At 36.0% G+C, this 24216-nt stretch overlaps 1 protein-coding gene across 1 annotated transcript in view; it reads right to left on the bottom strand.

Annotated features, from left to right (window-relative positions):
- The window catches only part of LOC104415270, a 56474-nt gene extending 46015 nt beyond the window's left edge, over positions 1-10459 (bottom strand). Inside the window, 9 exon segments of the mRNA XM_010026538.3 lie at positions 18-119; positions 1765-1882; positions 2165-2268; positions 4608-4658; positions 5577-5624; positions 5899-5994; positions 9122-9225; positions 9313-9394; positions 10070-10459. Coding sequence (XP_010024840.2) covers positions 18-119; positions 1765-1882; positions 2165-2268; positions 4608-4658; positions 5577-5624; positions 5899-5994; positions 9122-9225; positions 9313-9394; positions 10070-10084 — 720 coding nt within the window. The 5' untranslated portion in view covers positions 10085-10459.
- Between the last annotated feature and the right edge of the window lie 13757 nt (positions 10460-24216).

Here is a 24216-nt window from a genome sequence, read left to right as displayed (position 1 = left end):
AAAGAATTGAGACAAACCTCTATCCATTCATCAGGAGTTAGGTCTTCCCATCTTTTATCTATCTTCCACAGAACAGTGTTGCAATCATGATACATGGCAAGCCTCTCAAGTTGTAACGACTATACAAAAGGCATAATATGTTAACCTCAATTATTTGGTGTATATTATATAACATAATTCGAATAAATGTATAAACATATAAATAATAACCTTAAGGCCCTTTCCTGGGGGATAGTGTTTGAATATAGGAAGGAAAGATTTATGGTCGAAACAAATCAAAAGTTCTCTAACAGCATAAGAATATCAGTCTTTTCGGATTTCACATAGGCAAGAACTCTTCATCAGAAAGATGACAAAACAAACGAGACGTGACCAAAGTACTTGCATGAGAACCATAAAGAGGTGTCAATATCCTCGAAGTAGTAGTGAAAGGTGTTGAAAACACCCCAATCTACATACTTCAGAACACAGACACATCATTATTGAAGTAGATTGTTTCGAATGCGCACACGTTTGTGGTTAATCTTTCAGAATTACTCCAGCAGTGAATGTAAACACTTTTTCCAGAACCAAGCAGTCAAAAACTCTACCTCAGCACAGCAGGACTGTCTGCTCATAAAAGATTTACAACCAGTGAAAAAAAGATCATTATTGCCCCATGTGTCCACATCTTAAAGACACCTCAGACCCAAAGCTAGAAGTATAAATTACTATTTGAAGCTAATTAGTTGACAACACGACAACATGACAACAAATAATAATAATAATAATAAAGTGAACCCATTACAGCCAAGGTTGGTATACAGTGGCAGAATGGATGGGAAGCGACAGAGTATGACTGAAAGGACCTACTTAAATATGCCTATTTAATGGAGAAAGGCTGGAAATAGGCAGACACAATCTGTGGGGTTGGGATGCAAAAGAATTTCAATATCATCAAGTGAAGGGAAAGAGGGATCCAGGCCAGTGGACATGAAGATTCTGTCAATGGTACCTCATGGCTTTTTGTAGTGCTGAATCCCCTTTTACATTGTAACAACAGGTTCACTTGATTTCCAGATTTAACTCCCCGATCTCTCACTGTAATGGCTCTCTTTTTTTTTTTTTTTGGGTGAAAGTAAGTAATTAAAATAATGGGGAAGGTCAATATGTACAACCAAAAGGCTCCAAAAACTTAAACTCAAATGAACATGCTCAATTTGAGTGGAAGGGAGCCGAGAAGAAAAAGCCAAAAGGCACCAAACCAAGCGGAGAACCAGGAGCCAAGCGGCAAAAAACGCCAGGCAATACGACCTAGCTACCAACAAGACACCTAGCCAAACGGACTAGAAACAGGGGAAGAGAAGATAATAGGATCCAACTCCCACGAGCGCTGCATCCGCCTGTTTCTAGTAGAGTCCTCCACATTCCTGTAGGTAATAGCCTTATCCTCACTGTAATGGCTCTTTATATTGGTACTTTTCAAGAATATTTGGCATTGGACAAGACGATGTATGACATTAGCAATTGTATTCCTAAAGGAACAATGCTCCTAAAAACCTAGCCATTCAGAGAAAAGATCGCACAAGTATCATAAATTAGAAGTCTTATCTTCATACATACAGGCTCCCAAATAACCCACCTATTTGTTTGACCATTACATGTGAGATATTGGCAATTCAGCTGCGTTTGGAGAGTTATACATTTAATCTTGAATAATGATACCATGGAAACATAGATGAAATGCAACATATCACGCTGGTTAGAGAAGCGGGAAGAGTTGACCTTCCGCAGTTTGTCCAAAGCTCCACTGGCATCGAAAGTTTCGTTCCCCTGCTCATCCATTGTAACAGCAGCAAGCTTGGCCAAAGTAACACCCATAGAAAATGGGTTTCCGGGATTACTGCAAAGCGCCAGCTTCTTAGGTAAAGCCACAGAAATTGAAATTGGACAAAAGAAGTGACACATGGTATTATTAGGTCATCAAAAAGTTAAAATGATGAATATCCAATTAAAATCCCCTTTGAGATGGTTGGTGCTTTAGGTTTTGAATGATTACCTAAGATTTTAACCCTGACTGATGAAATTCTTTACCGAACAGAACATTAAAAGCAGAGGATGAAAAGGCCTCCCCTAACGGGCTTAATGAAAAGTTCTAAGAATAGTTAGAGCTCAGATTACCAACCTAACAGAGTCTTCATATCTAATATGTACATTGCTAATTGATATCTTAAGATTTCCGATAATTGTAGCAATAAGAGAACCCAGCCATGAATTCCCAGGAGGTGTCTGCCAAAAGAAGAAGGTGTCAGCTCATCGGTCATTGCAAGGTTAGTGAGACATAAGAAGATAAGCAAAAATCAACGGGAAAAACATCCATCAACCTCATACTATCACTCATGCGTAAGTGCAGCTCCAATTATGAGCATCTCATTAGAGTGATAGATAATTTAACAAACAAGCATATAAACAGATAAGCAACCTAATTAAGCAACAACTTTTGTTAATCTGCCAAAGCCACAGAAATTCAGCTAAATTGAATCTAAAACTCTCTTTTTTCAGTCTAATGCATTAGCATATTGGTAGGCACATGTTCGCACCAGGCAAACTAAGTTCTAGATCCTATTGCCTCCAAAAAGTCAACATATCATGAAATAAGTCCAAAAGGAGAAAAAGATTGTATAAGGAGAAGCCTTTTGTCTCTTCAAAGGGCAGCCAAAATATTCACAAGCATCTTCATACTTTCAAATTTACGGACCCCAACACTAAGTACTCTGGTGTGGAGCACCACGACACAAGGAAGAATGCTCAAAAATCATTCCAGTGCTTTAACCAACAAAAGTACTATGAAGTTGCAACCCCGTCTTAACATTACAGTCTCTTCGCCTGCAATTCAACCTGCTTAAATATCATTTGTAAAGGAATCGGGCCTGGACAGATTCAATCCATGACCTGTTTGAGGCTCTACTGATGAATGGTCTATATATCCCTATTCAGACAATGGATAGGATCTCTATAAAACATAATTTTCAGTTCAATTTTCCCTATAATCATCTATCTGGAGAACATAATTGACATCTCATTGTTAATTACTTTCATACCATAGTTTAAATTGCCTAATCAAGCAAAAGGACATGAATCTTCATTATCTTCCATGTTCCATAAATAAACCAAAAAAAAAAAAAAAAATTAACTGGTCCTTTCATTTAATGCCACAACTTAAGCTCATCTCAGCCTTCCAAACAAATGCCAAACTGCAAACAATTCTGTCTACAAATAGTTTATTTCTAGATATGCACCAAGTTATCTCGTTTCATTACATTACATTCTATTTTTCTTGTGCAATCTTCCACATGAGCCTTTTTTTCTAAGTGAAATTTTTTTTACTATATCTCTATACACGTCCAACATATTATACACTAAACATAAAACCAAAAGGCAGCGGTTAGAAGAAACTGTTTTATCAATAAAGAGTGATGGTACAGAAAAGACAGCAAAAAGTCTAAAAAAGCATCATCAAACCTCTTTAAACACTTGAGATAGATAACACATTAACTTCTGGTTAAGTCTTAAATATGTTAGGATTCTGTTATAATAAAAAATTACAGGATGTTACAGCTCAAGCCACTAATTTAAACCACCATATTCCTGATTCTGCTTTTGTTTTTCTAGTCACTGCAATCTTGCTCTGCAGTGGTCTATTTGATGGGGTAATGTCCTTATTAACATGTTAAAACGACAGAAAATAAAAGAGATTGCAGATTCAATTGACAACATGGCTCCATTTACAAAGAAAAATAATGCTAGTTGATGTAAAAGGAATACTAAGTCAGCAGATGAGAAACCAGGTAGGCTCACACACAAAAGGACTTCAATTTTGGGTGGACTTGTCTTTTGTGTGGCTAAGCTGATTTTGGGTCAGACATATCAGTGCAGCCGAGCCACATAAGAACAGTCAATGAGCTAGAGAAAGATTTACAATTCAAAATCCAAATCTTCAAGGCTTCCTGAATCTTTTCTAAGGATGATTAGGGGCACAGCAACTCTTCATTCAGGGTGCACTGGCACGTCAAAAGAAACTCAGCAAAATCGATACGAAAATCATCTCTAGGTTCTCCTATGGATATTCAATGTGAAAAATGCAGGCATCCTGTGCATTTACATTCCTAAACAGCAATACAATCACTCCCAAGTACTGTGATAACATACATGTGCATTGAACAACAAATAAGAAAAGAATAGATGGAATAATGAAATCACAAATTAACAAGTAGCCATTCAATGAAAGAAAAGACAATAACAAACCACTCAGTGATACCTTTCTTAACAACTATATCTAGAAATCCGATCATGGTCAGCTCCAAAGAAAATGCACATGAGCATATTTCAAACGAAATGACAGTGATAGATGTCCAATTGAAGATCATAAGAATTCTACAAGTACATAAAGTAATTTCTTCTTTGAAGGATAACTCAGGACATCGTGGTACATGATACATGCAAAAATGAAAGTATGCCAGACATGTTAACCTTGTCAGAGATGTTAATTACAGGAGACAATAGGTCATGGAGCTGCTATAAAAAACAAAAACACTATCAAATAGACCAGAGGTTCTCTTCAAACATACATTTCCAACTTTCGGCTTTGATATTGCTTCAACAGTTGCTGATTCTGCTTCCTGCATTGAGCCACAAATCGAAGTTAGCAGGACGATGGAACCATTGAATCCACGCCACCTCTCTAAAATTATGCACAATCAAGCATCACATGTTGGCACTTGTACCATGTACTCTTCAAAGAGATGATTCATTGACAATGGCGTCAACTTGCACACGAGTAACAAGATAATCAGCCAAGCTTAAATGTGTTCCAGTTCAAAAAGCTCTTTTGCTGCAGTCTAAGCACGGATTGGTCAAGATTACTTTAACATCAAGGCCAATCAATTGAGAATGTTACAAAAGTCAAGGAGTCAAGGGGAAGTTGGACTATAAGGGAACACATGGTAATGCATAAGAAGATTAAGAGTGTGCAGTTTCAATCATAGAGCAAACATAGATATTATCTGGGAGCAGTCTTAATGTTGTGAGGACAAGAGTGTACAGTTTCAATAGTGATGAATCAAATATATGAAGGCCTAATAACTCCAATCATGTTAAAAGTACGTAAATAAATACTCAGAAATCTAGAGGAGACAGTAAATAGTTCAGTTTATCAAACTACGGGAAAAAATCACACTACAACTCTTGCACAAAACGAAAATCTGGCGCAACTAATCAGCCATTGGACACCAACCCCCCTCCTCAAAAAATAAATAAAAAAGTTCCTAGAAGCTCCAACCACAATCAACCACTTTTTTCTACTGGTGTTACAAATAAATATCATGGGAAATTAATCTATAATGAGAACAAAATACTAAAAGTTCACACAAAAAGGAATTTATGCATCAAGAAAGAGTTGACGGTCAAACACAGAATGCTCCAATGCACAAGAAAATCACAAACCCAAAAGTAAAAAGCAACAACATCATGATGATCAAAAGAAAATGACACCAAATAAATGTGGAAGCAGCGATCATGCATGCATCCAACATACACACCTCAATCTGTTGAAGTTTGGCCTCAAAGAGTTTATCCTTGTCCTCCTCCTACAGCAGACAATATATATTCTTTTATAATGAGTATGAGGGGAGCATAAACCGATGTGATTATTATTAAGGATACTATTAACAGTATACTTTACCTCCAATAATTCAATTTTCAAGACATCACATGCGCATGACACAAGGATAATTAGTAGATTGGAAATTGTTGAGCTTCCTTAATTAGTTGATTAACAAGAGCCCCAAAGACCATTAACAAAACCCTATTATTAATAATGATCCATATGTCCCTTTGCAGCCAAGGATTAGAAGAAAATACCTTGAGAGTACGCTGATCAGATGCAGGATGGGCAAGAATGAATACACGGTCTATCAAAACAATAACTGGCTCTTTCCCAAGACTCTTCCAGGGAACCTATGCTCGACACAAGGATAAGAAAATTTAAAATACCTGACATTAGCACGGATAACTGAAACAATGGACTAGTCAGAGAAATCAAAAGCATTACTGGTATATGCAACTCTTCCCTACATGACAAGCACTCCTTACACAGCCTTGCATATTCTGACCACAGTCTATATAGTAAACATCAAAACCATCCATAGGACATGCTTCAGATCAACAACCAAAATAATTCAAGTCTAATATGTACTTTTGACTATAGTCCTTATGTTAGCATTTCAAAACATGCAACACGTCTCCACATATGCGACATGCAAAAACATGTCTCAGCATGTGCAAGAGCCAAAAAATTTCTATAAGTTTTTCAGCTTGCAGTAGTTCACAAGTTTTCCCATTCATTATGTTCTGAATCAACATAAAAGCCTAACATTTTCATAAGCCAATGCTCATTCAACACTATGGTCACACAACAGTTCAAAAATGTTGTTTAATAAAAAAAATTCCAGTACAGTAGGCTGAAGAAGGCAATACATTATTATAGGCACATTTGACATCAAACAAGTCTCTGAGTTTAGCCAATATCTTAATAAATGGAGCTCTATGTAGGAGAAAAGAGACTCCTTCCCCAAATTCCCAAAGCTAAATCCAAATTACTGCGGATATTATGTGATTAGTTCGTATCCAAAGTAGAAAATTCAACCAAGCAAGTCGCCCCTCCCCTCGAGACCAATTCTTGCATGAATTGCTAAAGATCCAATTAGTCCAAAAAGAGGGGAGGGATTAGTCACAAATCTTTTGATTCTATCTCTAATCTTCTTCACCCCTTCACATGTCAATAACTAGAATGAAAAAAAGGGAATGTCAACACTTGGCCCCTTTATGGCAGATATTAGTGCACAGACTCCTTTTTTCTATATTTTCAGAGAAAGAGAATTAGTATATGATCTATTCAAAGCTGCCACCGGATGTCATTCATTTGATGAGAAATAAAATGCAATATCGATCCAGACAAAATCAATGAAAGGGAAGAGATCGAAGTGAATGGAAACCTCAAATTATCGCAAGCTCAGATCCAGAGTGTGAGCATGAGAAAAATCCCTCATAATAACAACGAAGGCAAGAAAAGGCCAACCAGCATTTTCTTTTTCATCCACAAGCAGTGACAGAAGGAAGGGGAAAAGCAGGGCCCAACACCCCCTAACCCCCAAAAAAAAGTTTCCATTAATTGCATAGATTTATGCAGAAAAAAATAATCATAAGTTAATCCCATTGCCCCACCCAAAAAAGAAAAGAAGATTTAGTAATCCCTACTATATGAAAAAATAATCACATATTAAGTTTCAAACTCAAACTATTTTTAAAGGAATTCCATCAATCAAAATTCATGTCAATTAACTTGAGGTGAATTGCAATTATATGTTGTATTCAATGGGCAAATGAGTAATTTAGTTATCTAATAAAAGATGCTATTTCATCCAAAAAATAAAAAATAGAAATCCTTATATTTTTTGCCTCTAAATAATTTCTTTTTATTGAATACACAAAGCGTCCATGCTTCTTTTTCTAGTGTTAAAGGGAATAAAATAATAATAGCTAGAACAACTGTTTTATTACATCAGATCTGCATAGAATTGATTTGCAAGTTAGGACAAAATATCTATATTTTATTTGAAAGATGTAAATCAAATCAAAGGAATACAAATTGCAGTTGTCATGTCCTTGTAAAGAATTATCTGAAATTACATCCTCTTAGATTATATCTGGTATCTTTTTCTTTTAATAATTCTTCTTGTAAGAAATTTTGATTATTTATTAACATTATTGTAGATACGCTTTAATATGCATAGTAACCTATATTGTTTATTTTAGTCAACAAAAATTCTTTTAAATAAATTATAATAGTTTACATAATTGTAATAAACAGTCATCAAGAAAAATAATATTTCTCTACTCCTTCAAGTTCAAAAATTTACAAATTTTCATACTTGACTTCTCTTTTTAAAACTTATTAATAACAAACATATATTCTACCAAGTATAAGTTTATTCAAAGTTCTCATGTAAAAAGAAGTTTTTACTCCATAGTTTGTCAATGATTGCCCCCCCCCCAAAAAAAATAAAAAATAAAAAATAAATCCTGGCTTGGTCACTACTCCAAGAACAATAATGGCATTTGCATACCCTTTAGATCCATCCATATGTTGAGTTTCCTTAAATTTTACAGAGTATGTCCCGTTACCAACAAAACTTGTTCCCACTTTGCCCTCCTTTCAACTGAAGAGGCAAGAAGAAATCATCTTGATACTACTTCAACTCAAACAAGTATAACAACCAAGCCCCTAGGTGGGAACAAATAGGCTGGAAAAGCATGTTAATAATCATTGCAGGTCCTTATGCACCAAGTGCTCAGCTTCATGCCGCCCCCCAACCAAAAAAAAAAAAAACCGCTGAGAAGAAAAAAATAGGAGAGAGAAAATTTGTTCTTAAAAATTGTTCCAGAAACAAGAAACAAGTTTTTTTTGTTTCTTGTTTCTGTTCCAAATGTGTTCCCGGGAACAAAAAATCAGATTTGGAACAAAAACGCAAACAAACGCGTTTCTGTTCTTTTTTTGTTACCGAGAACAAAAAAACAGAATTTTTGTTCATAAACAGAAAAAATGAACACAAACAAGGCCCTCAAATGCCCGATAGAAAAATAACAAGACAATGAGCAAACTATTGGCCATCACCTCCCACCAAGTTAAAAAACAATGAAGAGAATGAACCTTTCACAAGTTCCAAGAGTCCACATAATCAAGAATGATACCATCTGCTAATTTCATGACTTGCATCCAGAGCAAATCCATCGGTCTCCTGATACTAGGCATAAAGCTCCATGAGGAACCAGCTATCTTCATTGATGAAGACAACGAGCCTCAATCATAGCAAGCAGCCTTGACCAGGTTTCAGAATAAATGACATGATACAACGCTGAGACTGGTCAACCGACATCAATGAAGATAGCAAAACAACAACATTTAAAGCCTCAAAAGCTAGCACAAAAGCTGAATATCATCTATTTCTTGACATAACTTGAAAAACATAGGCATGTCACAGCAGAATGCAACCAAGAGAGCACAATGGCTGACAATAATAATTACCTTAAGCGTTATAGTGCCAATAAAACCAGCTTTCACTGTCACTGGAAGCTTGAGTGAGTTTAGCGCTTCTGCCTTCAATTTCAAATCTTTGAGCACAACATCTCCTATAAACCAAAAAAGCTTTAAGTGCTTCTGATAAAGCTTCCAAAAGTTTGCAATATTAATCTATCCTAAAGCTTGAAGGTACAGACCTTTCCAGACACTAATTCTTAAAGCCTCAGCTGACAGCCCGTGAACATATTCCCCCAGATATCTTCGAAGCAAATGTAAAACCTGTAACAACATATTTCCATTATGACACCCATAGACGGTGCTACAATTCCATACCCGCTTAATAACACAGGAGACTACACTGCAAAAAGTGGGAGACTTGAAACGGGGAGAAAAGAAATTGTTTAGCAATAGACAAGATATACAATCCTGCTTGGGGAAGACAAGTATGTGCGTTCTTAAAACTGAGGCAAGACAACAGCTATAATCTTACAAAATTTGAATTAACATTATAACAGAGAGAGACAAACTCCAAGCTCAGTCGTGGACAAGAACAATGCTACATTTCACATCCATCACCGGCCGTCTCTCAAACAAGCCACTAAATTTCCCCAGTCTCTAGCTTTTAACAAGCTCATCAGTTCCCGCAACCAGATCACGCTTCCAATCTCGCCAGAGATCATTTTTTCCATTAATAAACAGTACCAAAAAATAAAAATAAAAATAAAAAACCTCAAAATGCAGCCGAACACACGAGCTCAGCAACGATCACTCCGCGGCCGCCACATTCAGAAACCTTACACTCGAGAATGGCTTCGGAAACTCAAGTGATCAAGTCAAACAAAGACTTGATCGAGCACGGTGCCGCGATCCAGAGCTCGTCAATCGTCACTAAACCCGCAGGGGAGGAAGGGAGGACAGGCGAAGTATTAGAACGAAGCGGGGAGAGAATCTTACGTGAGCTTCGAACATGGCGGAAGATCGAGCTCGTCACCGGCGGGGTGACGGGACCGACGAGGGGCTACGCTCCGATCGTGCCGCCCATCGGGCGGGCGGGGCCGGCCGGCCGGCGCGGCGGGGGGCGGCGATCGCCGATGGCGGTGGCGGGGGCGGCGCCGGACGGAGTCGATCGGATTGCGAACGAAACCCTTCGCGCGCGTCGAAGGAAACTGCACAGGGAGAGAGAGAGAGAGAGAGAGGAACTACGGACGTGAGGCGGTTGGGACGATACGGTGTGGAGAGTGGCGTCGAATGGCGTCGAATGGCGTGTTTTCTCTCGGCGTTGAGCTCACGTCATGGGTGCCGCCTTCGCTCTTCGCACCATTTTTCTCTACTGCGCTTGACCCGTCCACGAGGGGGGCAGGGGCTGGAATAACGCGATTTCCACATTTCGATTTTGAAGGGGCCCCATTTATTCCGCAAAGAATAAATAAATCATTAGAAAATTATCTTTAAAAAAGAATTAATACTAAGAAAATAGCAAATTATGCTGGCTCTGCCGCTATACCCCGGGTCCAGAATCATACCATTAACCTCAACTTCCCTAGTTCTAAAGATGCACTATTCATCTTGATTGATAATGACAAAACCTCTTGTATCATGTTCCTAGACAGATCTCTCGGAATCAATTAGTTAAGTTACTCCCCGAGCACATAGATAACTAACTATGAAAATATTCACCAGAACTCTAAGCCCATCTAGTTCAGAGAATCGCAGTTCACCAAGAAGAAAGATGGCACGATTATCATCAAATTTATCAAGGAAAAGAAAGAGTTCACATATGTTATTTTTCCTACTATTTTCATGATGCAGCCCTCTGCAACCCATGTTCCATATGACAAAGGCTATCTAGATTCAAAATCCATGATTGTTCTAGATTGTCACCGCTCGCTCTGCACAAGTCCCCCAGATGACAAAGAAGATGATCGGCTTTCTAGAAGAAATAAATGCTCAAAAAATAAACTTTGCCATAAGTACTTTGACGAAGACCCCACTGTCGGACCTCTTGATGAAGATGTAGAAAAATACCAATTTATGGTCTCATATGAACCACCTCGACCGCACCCTCCTCAAAAAACCCCTGAAATATGTGAACCTCCTCCATCTCCTCAATTGCCACCTAGAAAGAAACCATCACCTCAAATGCTAGTTGTTTCACCATTCTCTAAACCCATTTATAAATAGGTTAAAAAGAATTCATTTCCTCTTGAGGTACCCAAAACACCTTAGTCCCTATGTTCCCTAAAACCAGAATTACCACCCATCCTTCCATATGTGTGTATGTTCCTATCCTCGAACTTTCCACCTTTGGCAATGTCTAATTCTAATGGCTCATTCCCGGCACTAGAAGAATTTATAGATGTTCATAATCGATTTCGTCATATCCCTAAGGTCCCAAATCTTAAAATATTGATAACCATGGCAAGCAAAAGAAAGTTAGTTGAAGCTATCTTGAATTGGCAGTCAGAAAATGCCTTGTTCCAAAATAATGTTCTCAAGACAATTGACATCAAGCTTTCAGTTGTCCAAGCTCGTCTTAATCATGTCAACTAGAAGGTTGATCAAACGGTTTTGGTCACAAATAAATTACTTGAGACATGCCAAAAAAACTTCAGCAGATGGAATCTGGAAGATATGCTTCTTATCATTATTTGAAAGATCAAACAATGGAAATGAAAAAATTGAGAAGACAAATTTAGCTCCTATAGGATGGAAAATTCATTCCTCCTCTAGATCCATTTTCCCAGCCTTAACAAACGATTCTAAAGGATGTGGGCCCTTCTAGGGCTACATCAATTGTTCAATTATTGACGAAGCTCTAAGACAAGATCAAAGAGATATTGTTACCCTTCGAAATCGTATGAGAGAAATGAAAAAGCAAAAAAAGATTAGCGAAGAAAAGAAGCCAGCTCTTGAACCTTTTCCATAACCTCCCTCTACTCATATGGTCTCAAATCTACTTGAGGCTTTCCTGCGAGACCAAGGTAGGTAAAGTATACCAACCATTGCTCCGTTTGATTTCACCAAGCAAAATACCTGAATCAACCTCTGAATTTGATTCCCTCTCTTTTGAAACTACTTCAACCTTGAGCCACAAATACCAAAATCTCGTGTACATGTTATTTTTATGGCTGACCCTCATGAAGCAAAGAATGAATCAAATTCATCCGAGCCAGAAGTAGTACACCTTCATGACTCAAATCCTGAGTACAAGTCTTCAACTTCAAAATATTACTTCATGCTTGATAACATTCCATATTCTAAATGGCCAAATAAATTGCAGGAATTCCATGCTTGGCCTAACAACAAAGCACTTTCTATTAAACACCAATACAACATACGAATCGAGTTTATAAGCAGATTCACTGGAAGCCTAAAAGATTAGTAAAGATCTATTTCTAATCAAGATCAAATGATATTTTTGCTCTAGACAAATTTTCATCATGTGATCCAAGTTATCCACCAATTCTTTATTGGTAAACCAGAAGATCTCTTTGAGCTTGGAAGAAGAGATTTTTTTTAAAGGAGATGATGCTCTCTATGAAGAAAACATTTCAATAGGCATTTGCAAGAAATGTTTAAATCCTAACCTCAGAATTGTGCTTAATGGACTACGGTTCAATGGGCGATTTCAGGAATTTGTAGACATTCAAAGATTTTTCACTATTCAAATGAGCATTTTAGATCCAATTCTACAAACCCTTATTGGAGTATGTGTATACTCTCATTCAGACTTTGTCCAAAAATGCTCCAATCATTTGTGGAAAAATCCTGATTTCTTAATTTTCCATTTTTAAAATAATGATGATGTCAATCCCACCAAAGTCAGTCATTCCAAAATGAATCCAGAACATTTGCTTTTAGCTCAAAAAAAGAATATTAGATTTGCTTCATCAAGGATTAATCAAGCCTTCAGACTCTTAATGGGCTTGCAAAGCATTTTATGTCAATAAACGAGCCAAGCAAAATAGAGGAAAGATAAGGTTGGTCATCAATTATCAGTCTCTCAATCAATTCTTGCAAGATGATAAATTTCATCTACCATATCAGAATTCTTTATTCTCCAACCTCGCTCAAGCTAAAGTGTATTCCAAGTTTGATCTAAAAGCTTGATTTTGGCAATTGAAAATCCATCCTGATGTGACATCCAGATTTTCGGGTTCTGATTTCGATTAGATAAATTGGGCATTTCATTGACGCGACTACGGTGTTTTTTTCTGAGTTAGCCACTCACGAGATAACTAGACTAGCTAGGTAAGCTATTAAGGACTTTAAGACAGATAGACTTAAGAATTCGACTAAGAATCGATTTCTCGACCATGCTCATCTTTAGAGGTCATTACGGCACAGTTAAAAATCGAATTAAGATCAAAGATAGGTCGGTTTGATTGAAATGAATGACCGATCGTGGGTGACTCCACTAAATTGGAAAACTCTCGTCGACTGGCACTAATTTGATTTTACTGTCGTTTTGGTACCCTGTATCCGTATTTGAATTATCGAGATTTTCACGACAATTGGGAGTCGCCAATGTGTCGAGTGGGTTCATCGTGGCTCGAAGAAAATCGACCACAGGTCATTTGTCCTAAAAAGTTCTAAAAACTACCTAATAGCCTAAGTCACACTAAAAACGCGCCCGAGTGAAATTAATTGCCAATTTGAGTCCGATTTCAAAAATTGAAGATTATGTTTTGTCACAATAAATTTTAGGAACTTCGACTCAGTCTCAGAAGATTTTTCTGATAACCAACACTTTTTGGGAAAAAAGTTGTCGCTAGGTCGTTTATATGCAGAAATTGCTGAAGATGGTTTTTGGTGGCAAAATTGAGATGCATGATGGATGTATGAGTGAGGAAAATTATCAATTTGATAATTGAGATGTAAATGAATTTTTTGGAGGCCAAGTGAGAGTGAATCAAGAGAGAATTTAAGTGCAATTGAAGCCTTTGCTAAGAAATTCATAGCACCCCATAGGACCTAACTTTTGGACCTCTTAAGCCTTCTAGATGGGGTTATTTTGGGCTGCAAAGAGTTGGTGGAAGACAGCTATGGCTTTGGTCCAAGATTAGGGAACAAAATAGATATTTGTTGTGGAATATCAAGCCAAGTGGAGCCCCATCACCTCTCATCTCTATCCATCTCTCTTTCTCTCATTACAACCGGACAGTCTCTCTCTCATTCATTTCGTGCGACACCAACACCAACAGAGGAGAAGCCTAGCTCCTTCGGTTGGCCATCAACAACCGAGACCCCCTCACCCACCTACTCGTCTCTCTGCTCAGTCCACCGTCCACGAAGCTGCTCCATCTCCCATGCCCTACGTCCACTCAGCCACGACATCCAGAGAAGCCAAGCGCCCTCTCCATGCATCCCCGGCCCAACTCAGCCCATCTCTACAACAACAATTTGGCCCACCTTCAACTCACGAACTTTCTGGTTCAGCCCGCAAAGTCCGCAAGCCCAGCCCAAGAAGCAGCCCATCAACTAAGTTTTTGAAGCCCGTCTTCAACAGGCCCAACCCAGCTTAGGTCCAGCCCAAAAGCAATAACAAATCTCAGTTGGGCTAAGATTTGTTGGGCCTAGTTCAAGACCCGATCCAAGCCCGCTGATGTTGTCGAAAGCTCGATTTCGGCCATCATCGCGTCGCTGTTGCGATGTCTCGGTTCCTGCTTTTAATCAAGTGAGTTTTTCTCACTAATGCCTTCTTAGTTTGCTAATTATACTTAAATGTTGATTAGATTTAATTAAGTGCAATAGGTGATTAGTGTACTTAACTAGAGAATTGCCTATAGTATTTATTGAATACTTCTCGGGATTTTTCCCGACCCTTATCGGGTTTCAATTAGGCATTACCAGCCTAAATTGGATTTATCGTATTTATTTATTAATTTTCGAAATTAATTATTTAATTATTTATTTTCCGGAAATTCAATTTGGAATGGCCAGGTGACCGGAATTTCGTGCTAATTGTCGTGGTGCAGTTCGTTTATTTATTTGAGCTCCATATTGTGCTGAATTAAATTGATTATGCAATTTGAGGAATTGTTCATTAATTGATTGAAATTGAGTGGAATTGAATAATTGATTTGGTAGGTGGCCAAGTATGGCTATTTAGCATTAGTAATGCCTTGATGAACTGTAAAGTGGAGAGAATCATGAGAGTGAACTGAGAACTCTATTAGTTGAGACCGATCAGGTAAGAAGTATAGACAAACGTGGTTCGGTGATTAAGAATATTATTATGCAAAAACGGCACCTTAAAGAACGCACGTAGACTGCCTATGATTTGTGACAAGCGTGGTTCGGTGGTGAAGAACATCACTGTGCAAAAACGGCGTCTTAAAGAACGCACGTAGACTGTCTATGACTTGTGGCAAGCATGGTTCGGTGATTAAGGATATCAATGTGCGAAAACGACGCCTTAAAGAACGCACGTAGACTGCCTATGATTTGTGACAAGCGTGGTTCAATGATGAAGGACATCACTGTGCGAAAACGGCGCCTTAAAGAACGCATGTAGACTGTCTGTGATCTATGACATGCGTGGTTTGGTGATGAGGAATATCACTGTGCAAAAACGGCGCCTTAAAGAACACATGTAGACCGTCGTTACTTATGTCACCTTGGCGAAAACGACGCCCGAGAGCATTAATGGAGCTATGTGACTAAGTTTACTATCGGAGGTTATATGGATGAAATGAATGACCTAGAAATGATCCGATCAACATGTAATCAACTAGGTCGATTGATCGATAATTTAATTTGAGTGTGAGTTGATGTGATTCATTGCTTTAATCTGATACTATGAATTGATTGATTGAATAGAATGATCGGTGAATGATTAATTGAGACGTAATCGACTAGGTCGATTTGATCGATGTTTCGATTAGTGATGTGATGTGATTGCTTTGATGCCTATTTGATCTGTGCTAATATGCAGGTGGAATTTGAGGTCAAGGTAAATCATCTAACTCATATTGTGCATAAGCAGCCCTAAAGTGTATTAGTTTATTAATCGGGTCTTAGGGGGTAGAACTTACTGAGACGTAGTCTCATTCCAGTTGTGAGACAACATTTCAGGACCCTGATGAAGAATCTGAGAAGAAAGAACCCGAAAAGGAGTATCTGAAGGAGAACCCCGAGGATGATCCAAAGTAGGATCCTGATGAGAACTAAGACTCCACTCTTATCCGATGACTTTTATTGTAGAACCTGTTTGAGTAGAAACCAACCTTTGTAACATGGCTTGTATAATTACATATATGACTAAGTTGTTATATATGTACATAAGAGTGTTGGTTTTCAGGTTCAAGTTTCTAGTCCTACTTGTATATCCAATTGCTTTATTGTCTAGGGATTTTTATAACTGCTTCCGCATGTATTATTAAAAATGAAATGGTCGGTGATATGTAGTCCTGTGATATCACATTTTAAAATCGACCAAGGTAAGAGATGTGCGTGTGTCTGAGGATTGGGACATGATTTTTTGAAGTCAAGTATAAAACTGGATTTTGCATCGGAAATCAATGTTTTTAATAGACAATACTCTATTTTGGCCTCAAAACACCTTTTTTTTTAGAAAGCTATGTGAAGGATTTACCAGCCCATCCTGGCTAATGCTTAAATTTACATTAACGATATCCTCATTCACAATCCAAATGAGGATTCTAACTGTAAATTATTAACCCAATTTGCAAGACTTAGTTCCAAAACATGGCATCATGATTGTTTATCGAAACAAACACTAACAATGCTCTTCAAAATGGTTTCAGAATCAATTGGTAGTTTAATGATCTGAAACTATTTCAAATTAATGCTTCGCTTCAAAACAATTTCAGATATAATTGGTAGTCAAATTAAATATTTGCTTCAAAGCAATTTTAGATGTAACAATCAAATTAAATATTTGTAACAGTTACAAAGTTAATACCCAGAATAAAAACTTGTAACGGTTACAAATAAATATATGGAATAATGCTCTCTATTAGTTACAGAGTTAATGCATTAATTAGTGTTTGAAATGGTATCAAAATTTGCGTTCTGAATTTGAAATAGAGTTAATGCTTTAAAAGTGTTTTAGAATTAATTCAGCCATAACTTCTAACGGAGGTAAGTTCTGATACTGTTTTAGACATTAATTAAGGCATTAACTCTTTTGTTCGCATTTAGAGTGTAAGTCTTGGTGCCGTTTTTGTACATTTGTCCAAAGCTTATCAATATATTCTTACATTTACCAAAAAAAAAAAAAAAAAAAAAAACTCTGTAACTATTACAAGGCATTATTCTAGACATTTATTTGTAATTATTATAAGTTTTTATTCTAGGTATTAACTTTATAACTGTTATAAATATTTAAATTGACTATTATATTTAAAATTGTTTTCGGAACATTAATTGGTCATTAATCTGACATAGTTTTAGATCATTAAACTGCTTATTGATTCTGAACCTGTTTCAGAGAGAGCACCATTAGTGTTTCTTTCTATAAACAAGCATATGTGTATAAGTAAATTAAGATTAAAGTCTGATCGCAACAGAAGTAAAAATGCTTATACACGTGTTTCCAAAGTATTTTCATGCATTTAAATAAAAACACACAAAAGAGATAAATGGGCTAATCACATTAACCTTGTACCGTGTTCCAAAATTTGGCTTTAACATTTTTCAGATTTTGAGCACTAATGTTTGATGTCCTCACAGCAGTGGTTATGGCGTTCTTCAAACTCTGACTACAAATGCTTAATTTTCTTATAATATCGATTATGATATTCTTGGAATTTTGACCACAAACATATAATGTCTTCTAGTAATATTGGTTTTGAGGTTCTTCAAATCTTGAACATATGATCTCTTTTTAACAAAGATTCTTCAAATCTAGCCCCACAAGTGTCGGGTATCTTATTTAGATACACCATCCATTCTCATATTGAACATAATAGAGAAATTGAGATATCTCACAACTATAATTGTGCAATTATTCTCGTGTGTGAATGATTATTGATCACTATCAACACTCTTAATTATCGATTTTATGTGATCTACTCTTTGTATTACCTTTTGTAACTAGTGCAGATCACATTTAAATTTGCTCTGTAACTCTAAAAACGTTTTAGAATTAATTCAGTCATTACTTTTGATGGACGTAACTTTTGATACCGTTTCATACACTAATTAAAGCATTAACTCTGTAATTGTTACGGAGTATTATTCCATATATTTATTTGTAACCGTTACAAGTCTTTATTTTGGATATTTACTTTGTAACTGTTAGAAATATTTAATTTGACCATTATATCTAAAACTTTTTCAGAACATTAATTGGTCATTAATTTGAAACGATTTCATTTTTTTTTTTTTGTTGGTCCTATTCTATTCCTACTCTAACACTCACTCTCAGACTTTTGCCATGCCTCCTTTGCAGCGAGAGTCGAAACCCACTCCTAAAACTAAATCATCCCCACCCCAACCCCTGAAAATGTGAAAATTCGAACCCCCACCCCCTTCCAAATTGGAAAGGTAGCCATTGGAGCAAACCCCAGTGGTTAATTTCATATCATTAAAGTATCCATGATTTTGAAATTGTTTCAGACCATTAATGTGACCGTTAAGTTTGAAACCATTTCAAAATTTTAATGTGACCGTTACATCTAAAACTGTTTCAAATCTTTGATTTAGTCATTAAGTTTGAAACTGTTTTAGATAATTAATTTGACTATTGATTTTGAATTCACTTTAAATCATTAATGATGCAATTGATTTTGAACTCACTTTAGATCGTTTATGCATCTATTAATTCTGAACTCATTTCAGATTATTAATTTAGTCATTAAATCTAAAAACGCTATAGATCTTTGATTCAACCGTAAAGTCTGAAATTCACTAAAGCCCCTTCATTAGATTTTTTATCTTTTAGCTCAGCTCAATTTGATTGGCTCAACTTGCAAACATATTTGCAATATTCTCTCTCTCAGTCAAACATCATTCTAATTTGTTATGGTGTATGACATCCCTAGGTTTATCACTAAGTTGGCATCACTAAGTTGGCATTAGGATCCATATTAACACATTAGCATAATCAAGAGAATTGCTGTCCATATCAATCTCCTATTCCGACAAACCATGAGTGACATTTAATAATATATCATGGGTACCCAAATAATGTAAAATGTTTCAAAAACATAATAAACATGTTAGCTTTGACGATCGTGTAATTTGATTCTTCTATCTCACCATGTCCCAATCAAACAAAGACCATGAAATTGTTGGTCAAGACACCAATTCAATTATATGCCCAAATTTAATTTATATGTATTCTACGAGACATGAACCATTTGTTCTTGGTTATAACCTTGGCCAAAGATTTCAATACATTGTCACAATTGGTTTGCATAGGACATCAATTTTATATATCTATATATAACAAGAAGACAGATTTCATATTGTGTGCGCATGTACCTTTGTATGTGAATAAACTATAACTAGCAAGTCATGCCGCACTGCTAGGGTTTTGAAAAGAATAAAAAAATGACTTGGCGGTTCAACGAAATGTCAGGTGTATGTGGGGGAAAGAGACGAGGGAATTTGTAAACCACAACCATCCAACGTACAAGTCATCGTACCTCAGGTTTGAAGGTCTTTTACAAGACCAAAACATGAACGATTAGTCATTGACCCTGTTAAAAGCTTCCATGTTATCAATCGTTATATATACGTCACGTTTAGTGAACTTGTCTAAAAGAAGCGCCTGTGTTCTAGCTTGGATATCACAATATCCAATTACTTGTAACTCATCATCCTCTCGGATATTTAATACTGAATAGTGAAACTTAAGAATATTGGTCCCAACATGATCATCAATATTCTCTCAATGATCCGATTGTAAATTGTTTAAAGATTCAACACAATTGTAAACATGCCACACATATTCTTAACCCCATAAGAGTAAGTTCAATCATAAATGATCTTATGGACTTATTCATGAGACGATAAATAAATACTTTTTGCTATTAAATAATCCTAACATGTAATTATTACATAATTACTTTAGGGCATATAGCTAATAGTCAGTCCATCAGTAGAAAGGCTTAGCATGGATAAATAATTGGCCATCGTCGGCCAAACTGAGTATGTAAAGTTCTAACGTGTTTTTTTATGCCTATATAAGGTAGCGTATGTAACCATTAAGGGGCAGAATCATCCTCTCTAAAAATAAAATTGTGTGATTTGTTATGAATCCCTAAAACATTTTTTCCCTCTTCCTTTCTGCCTAGTATGATTCTTTAAAACTAGAAATGTTCTAATCAATCCTACTAGTATGCTCTGTACTTGCCATGATATGGAACCCATGCATTAGAATTATGCTACTTTAAAATTTTCTGTGATATTAACCAAAAAATGAAGAATTTGATGGTTACCAGGTAGTCCATATTTTGAGGTCGAGGAAGAACCGTGCGTGTGAGATACATATTTGCTACAAATTTTGTTTTTGTTTTCCTTAACTTGTATCATAGGCAATTTTTTTAAAAAAAAAACCCTTACTTTCAACCGAAAAAATACTAGTGTCGCAAGAATATCTTGGATGAAACTGAAATAGACATGCAATTTAGGTTTTTCATGACATAGAAATTTTCGAATACTTATATCGTAGTAGATAAGTTTATGGTTTTTCTTAACACAAAAAGCAGTAAGTATAATTTGGGGTTTCTTTTGTAATATTTGACTTTTAAAAAAAATAATTGATTGTGTCACTTGAAAATGATTATTTTATACAAAAATGTTTTTCTTATTGATAATAAGTTATGTTTATATATTTTCATGGACAATAAAAAATATCTTTCGTTTATCTACTTTTGTAATTGATACAAGCGACCACTTTTAAGAAAATATTTTTTAAATCATTTTTTTTTCCTAAACAAACAGACCATGACCCTTTTTCCTTTTCTTTTTCTTCTTACCTTTAAGTTTATGTAAACAAAAAACAAAAAAACAAAACGATAGCACTAATTTTGCATTTACTATTTATAGAAAAAAAAAGAGCAAAAGGAGCAAGGCGTTTTGCAATTTCAGGCCAGATATTTTCTTACTTTTCTTATTTAATTAGTTTCTATTTATCTTCCTCTTCTTTTGTCTTTTTTTGTTTGGATTTAGTTCGCACGTCATTAGTGGCGTGTATTATGCCTTTAGTTAAGGACGGTATTCTATAAACTTTTCCCAGAAGGTTGCCAGATTTTTAATTTTATTTTTATTCGATTGAATCCCTAAACGATGTAGATTTTTTCGTTTTGTGTCAATACTCTAATTAATAGAAATGGACGAAAATTCCAATGTTGACTCAAAACTCAAACCGTTTGTTCATTTCATGTGTGTATTTTCATGTGGCATGGAGAAAACTTGTAAACTCGAAACGGAAAAACAACCTAAGTATTCGAGTGAAACTGGAAAAAAAAATTATCTTTGAATTAAAAGGATTAATTTAGAAAAAAAGAGTTAAAAAAGAAAGTAAACTAATGGTATAAAATAATCATTGACAGTGTTGATGGTCATCACCCTTGTAAGAAATTTGAGTGAATATGACAAATCTCACCACAACTGATAAGGATTACCAACCTTCATCACTCATGACACCATGAGTCGTGATTCTCACCGAAATCTAGTATGGGGCTCTATATGTAGGTTGCCCCTTTCTTTCTCTCTCCTTCATCATCCTTCATGCCTCGAAAGATACAAAAAGTGACGGCTAAACAGGTTGCTAAGCTCCATGATATTAGATAATTCTAGATGTCACATCTATTACTCTAACCCTTACACGATACACATAGACTAAGAAAACTGACATGTGTTTGTGGGGAATTAGTCAAATAAACATTTGGAAACCTATATCACCCTTTTTTTTAATGTAGAAACCCTATTGGTTCTTATGCACACTTCAAATATAAAAAAAAAACCAAGACAAGTGAGTGAGATGGAGGAGATGATCAATCTTCTCTTCCAAGTCTAACTGTTCACACAAGGAGCCCTCGAAGTGCATAGCAAACATACTTTAACCATACTTGAACAAGAACGTTATGTCGTTGAAAAAAATACACTAAAAATTTAAAGATCGATTTACTAAAATTGATTTACAAGGCAATACGGCAAATTCATGTTACGTGCTTGAATATAGTATGCTCGTGGCTGGATCAAAATCAATTCTATAAATAAATTCATTGTGATTGTTTGTCCCAATATAAACGTAATTATATAAAAAAATTTCCCCAAAAACAGAGAAGTGACTACTAAGAAAGTTTGGCAAATGAAGGAGACAGCTTCAATTCCGATCAATTTTTCAATGTGAAGAGCAAGACAAAACTTCTCAGAGAAGGCTCTGAAAATTCCGGTTTTGCCCTTTTGGATTGGTAAGTAATTGGGCTCGTCCTGAACATATCTGGACAGAAACGACAATCTGGGCCCAAGGAGAAAAGGCCCATTGGACTAGGTGACGAGGCCCCTTTTTTTGAGATCTCGTGGGCCTGGAACTGAACCATTTGGGCCACAGTCGGTTCGGGATCGGTCGGGTCTGATGAGAACCCGACCCTTGGCTCCCGAAACAGCGATGTTTCTCCATTCGAGAATTACGGCTGGGAATTTTCCAATTTTCATTTCCTCAATGGAAAAATTCAAAGTGATAATTTTCTATTTTTCATTTTTCGAATTTTGCAAAGATTTAGCTTTGATTTACACAATTAGTCTTCTTTTATGTAATCATGGCCCGGAATCAATTAAGCATAACTGAATAATAGAACAATTGTATGAATCCAGCATTTAGCTCGACTCATGTATTCATCTTTCACTTGTAGGAAGATACTCAAGCTTGGAGATGATACAAGGCCCTTATATTAGGCATATCATTAAGGATGGCACTAACATACACCAAATTCAGCACAGTAGGTAAGATAGGACATGCCGTTGCTATTGATTGCCAATATTCCCCAATATAAGCAAGAATGAATCAATTATTTGAAAATTTATTCTAATTTCCATCCATTAATTCTCAAGAAAAGACATCCATGCTTCCATGTTTTCGCAACGCTGAGTATCATCCATAAAATAAGTCTATCCAATTATATGCGTAAAGACTACAGATTTGGGCTTTAAGACAATGGGCTTTTGCCCGTGCTTAACTTAGAGAGGTTATGGAAAATTTAAAAGAGGTATAAAGGTTGTTCCGCCAAATTGATGAAATACCTTCTAAATTGTGGATGGATCAATATTGATCAACAAAAGTTGTAAATGGTTCTTTATTAATTTTGAATAGGAAAGTAACAATAAGGAATTTGAAAGTATGAACACAGAGAACAATTGTTACTGGCAATATAAATAAATTGCAAAAAAAAAAAAAAAATCGTAGGAAACTAAAGATAAAAATGACTTTACAAAAGAACATTGAGTTATGCAATTGATTCGAGGGTCCTTACAAAGAGTACCCTTGTTATATCTAGAACCCACAATTTATGATCACACAAATGGTTACAAAATGTAAATCCATAAATAACTTCATAACCTATATCTATTGCATCAATGGTTATATCGACCCCACTAACTCGATGGTTACATTAACTAAATTAAGTCTTCTTGTCTTCCGGCTGCACTACATCAAATAATTGTTCTCAACAGCGCAATTTTTAGCTCATCTTGTATCTCTATGAGGTTTCTATTGAGCAAACATTCTACTACAATATTTGAACTCCATTTGCCTCCTCCTAAATGAATTGAGTGATTTATCGAATATTCGATTATTTTGAATTTGATAACTAAGTATCATCATATGCCCTCTCGTCACCATCATATTTGATTTTTCCGTCTATTGCCTTCTTAATTGTTTTCCCCAAAAGCAATATACTTAATTAGGTTATGGCTCTATGAATGGTGTCCGTTATAATATTTTTTTCGTTCAATGAATTTTCGTTACTTTGAATTACTCAGCCTTTGATTAATTTGATTGGGTCAATTTTTTTTCAAAAGTAAGTCAAAGATTTCATCTAATTTATTAATATCGAACGAGTAAATTTGAGTGTCCTTAACCTTAATGATTGTCTTTTTTCTTTTTTATGATTTGGGCAGACTTT

This window comes from Eucalyptus grandis, chromosome 3, assembly GCF_016545825.1.
Source record: "Eucalyptus grandis isolate ANBG69807.140 chromosome 3, ASM1654582v1, whole genome shotgun sequence".
Classification (NCBI taxonomy): domain Eukaryota; kingdom Viridiplantae; phylum Streptophyta; class Magnoliopsida; order Myrtales; family Myrtaceae; genus Eucalyptus; species Eucalyptus grandis.
Note: the sequence above shows the minus strand (reverse complement) of the source record. Positions and strands in the feature narration are given on the sequence as shown.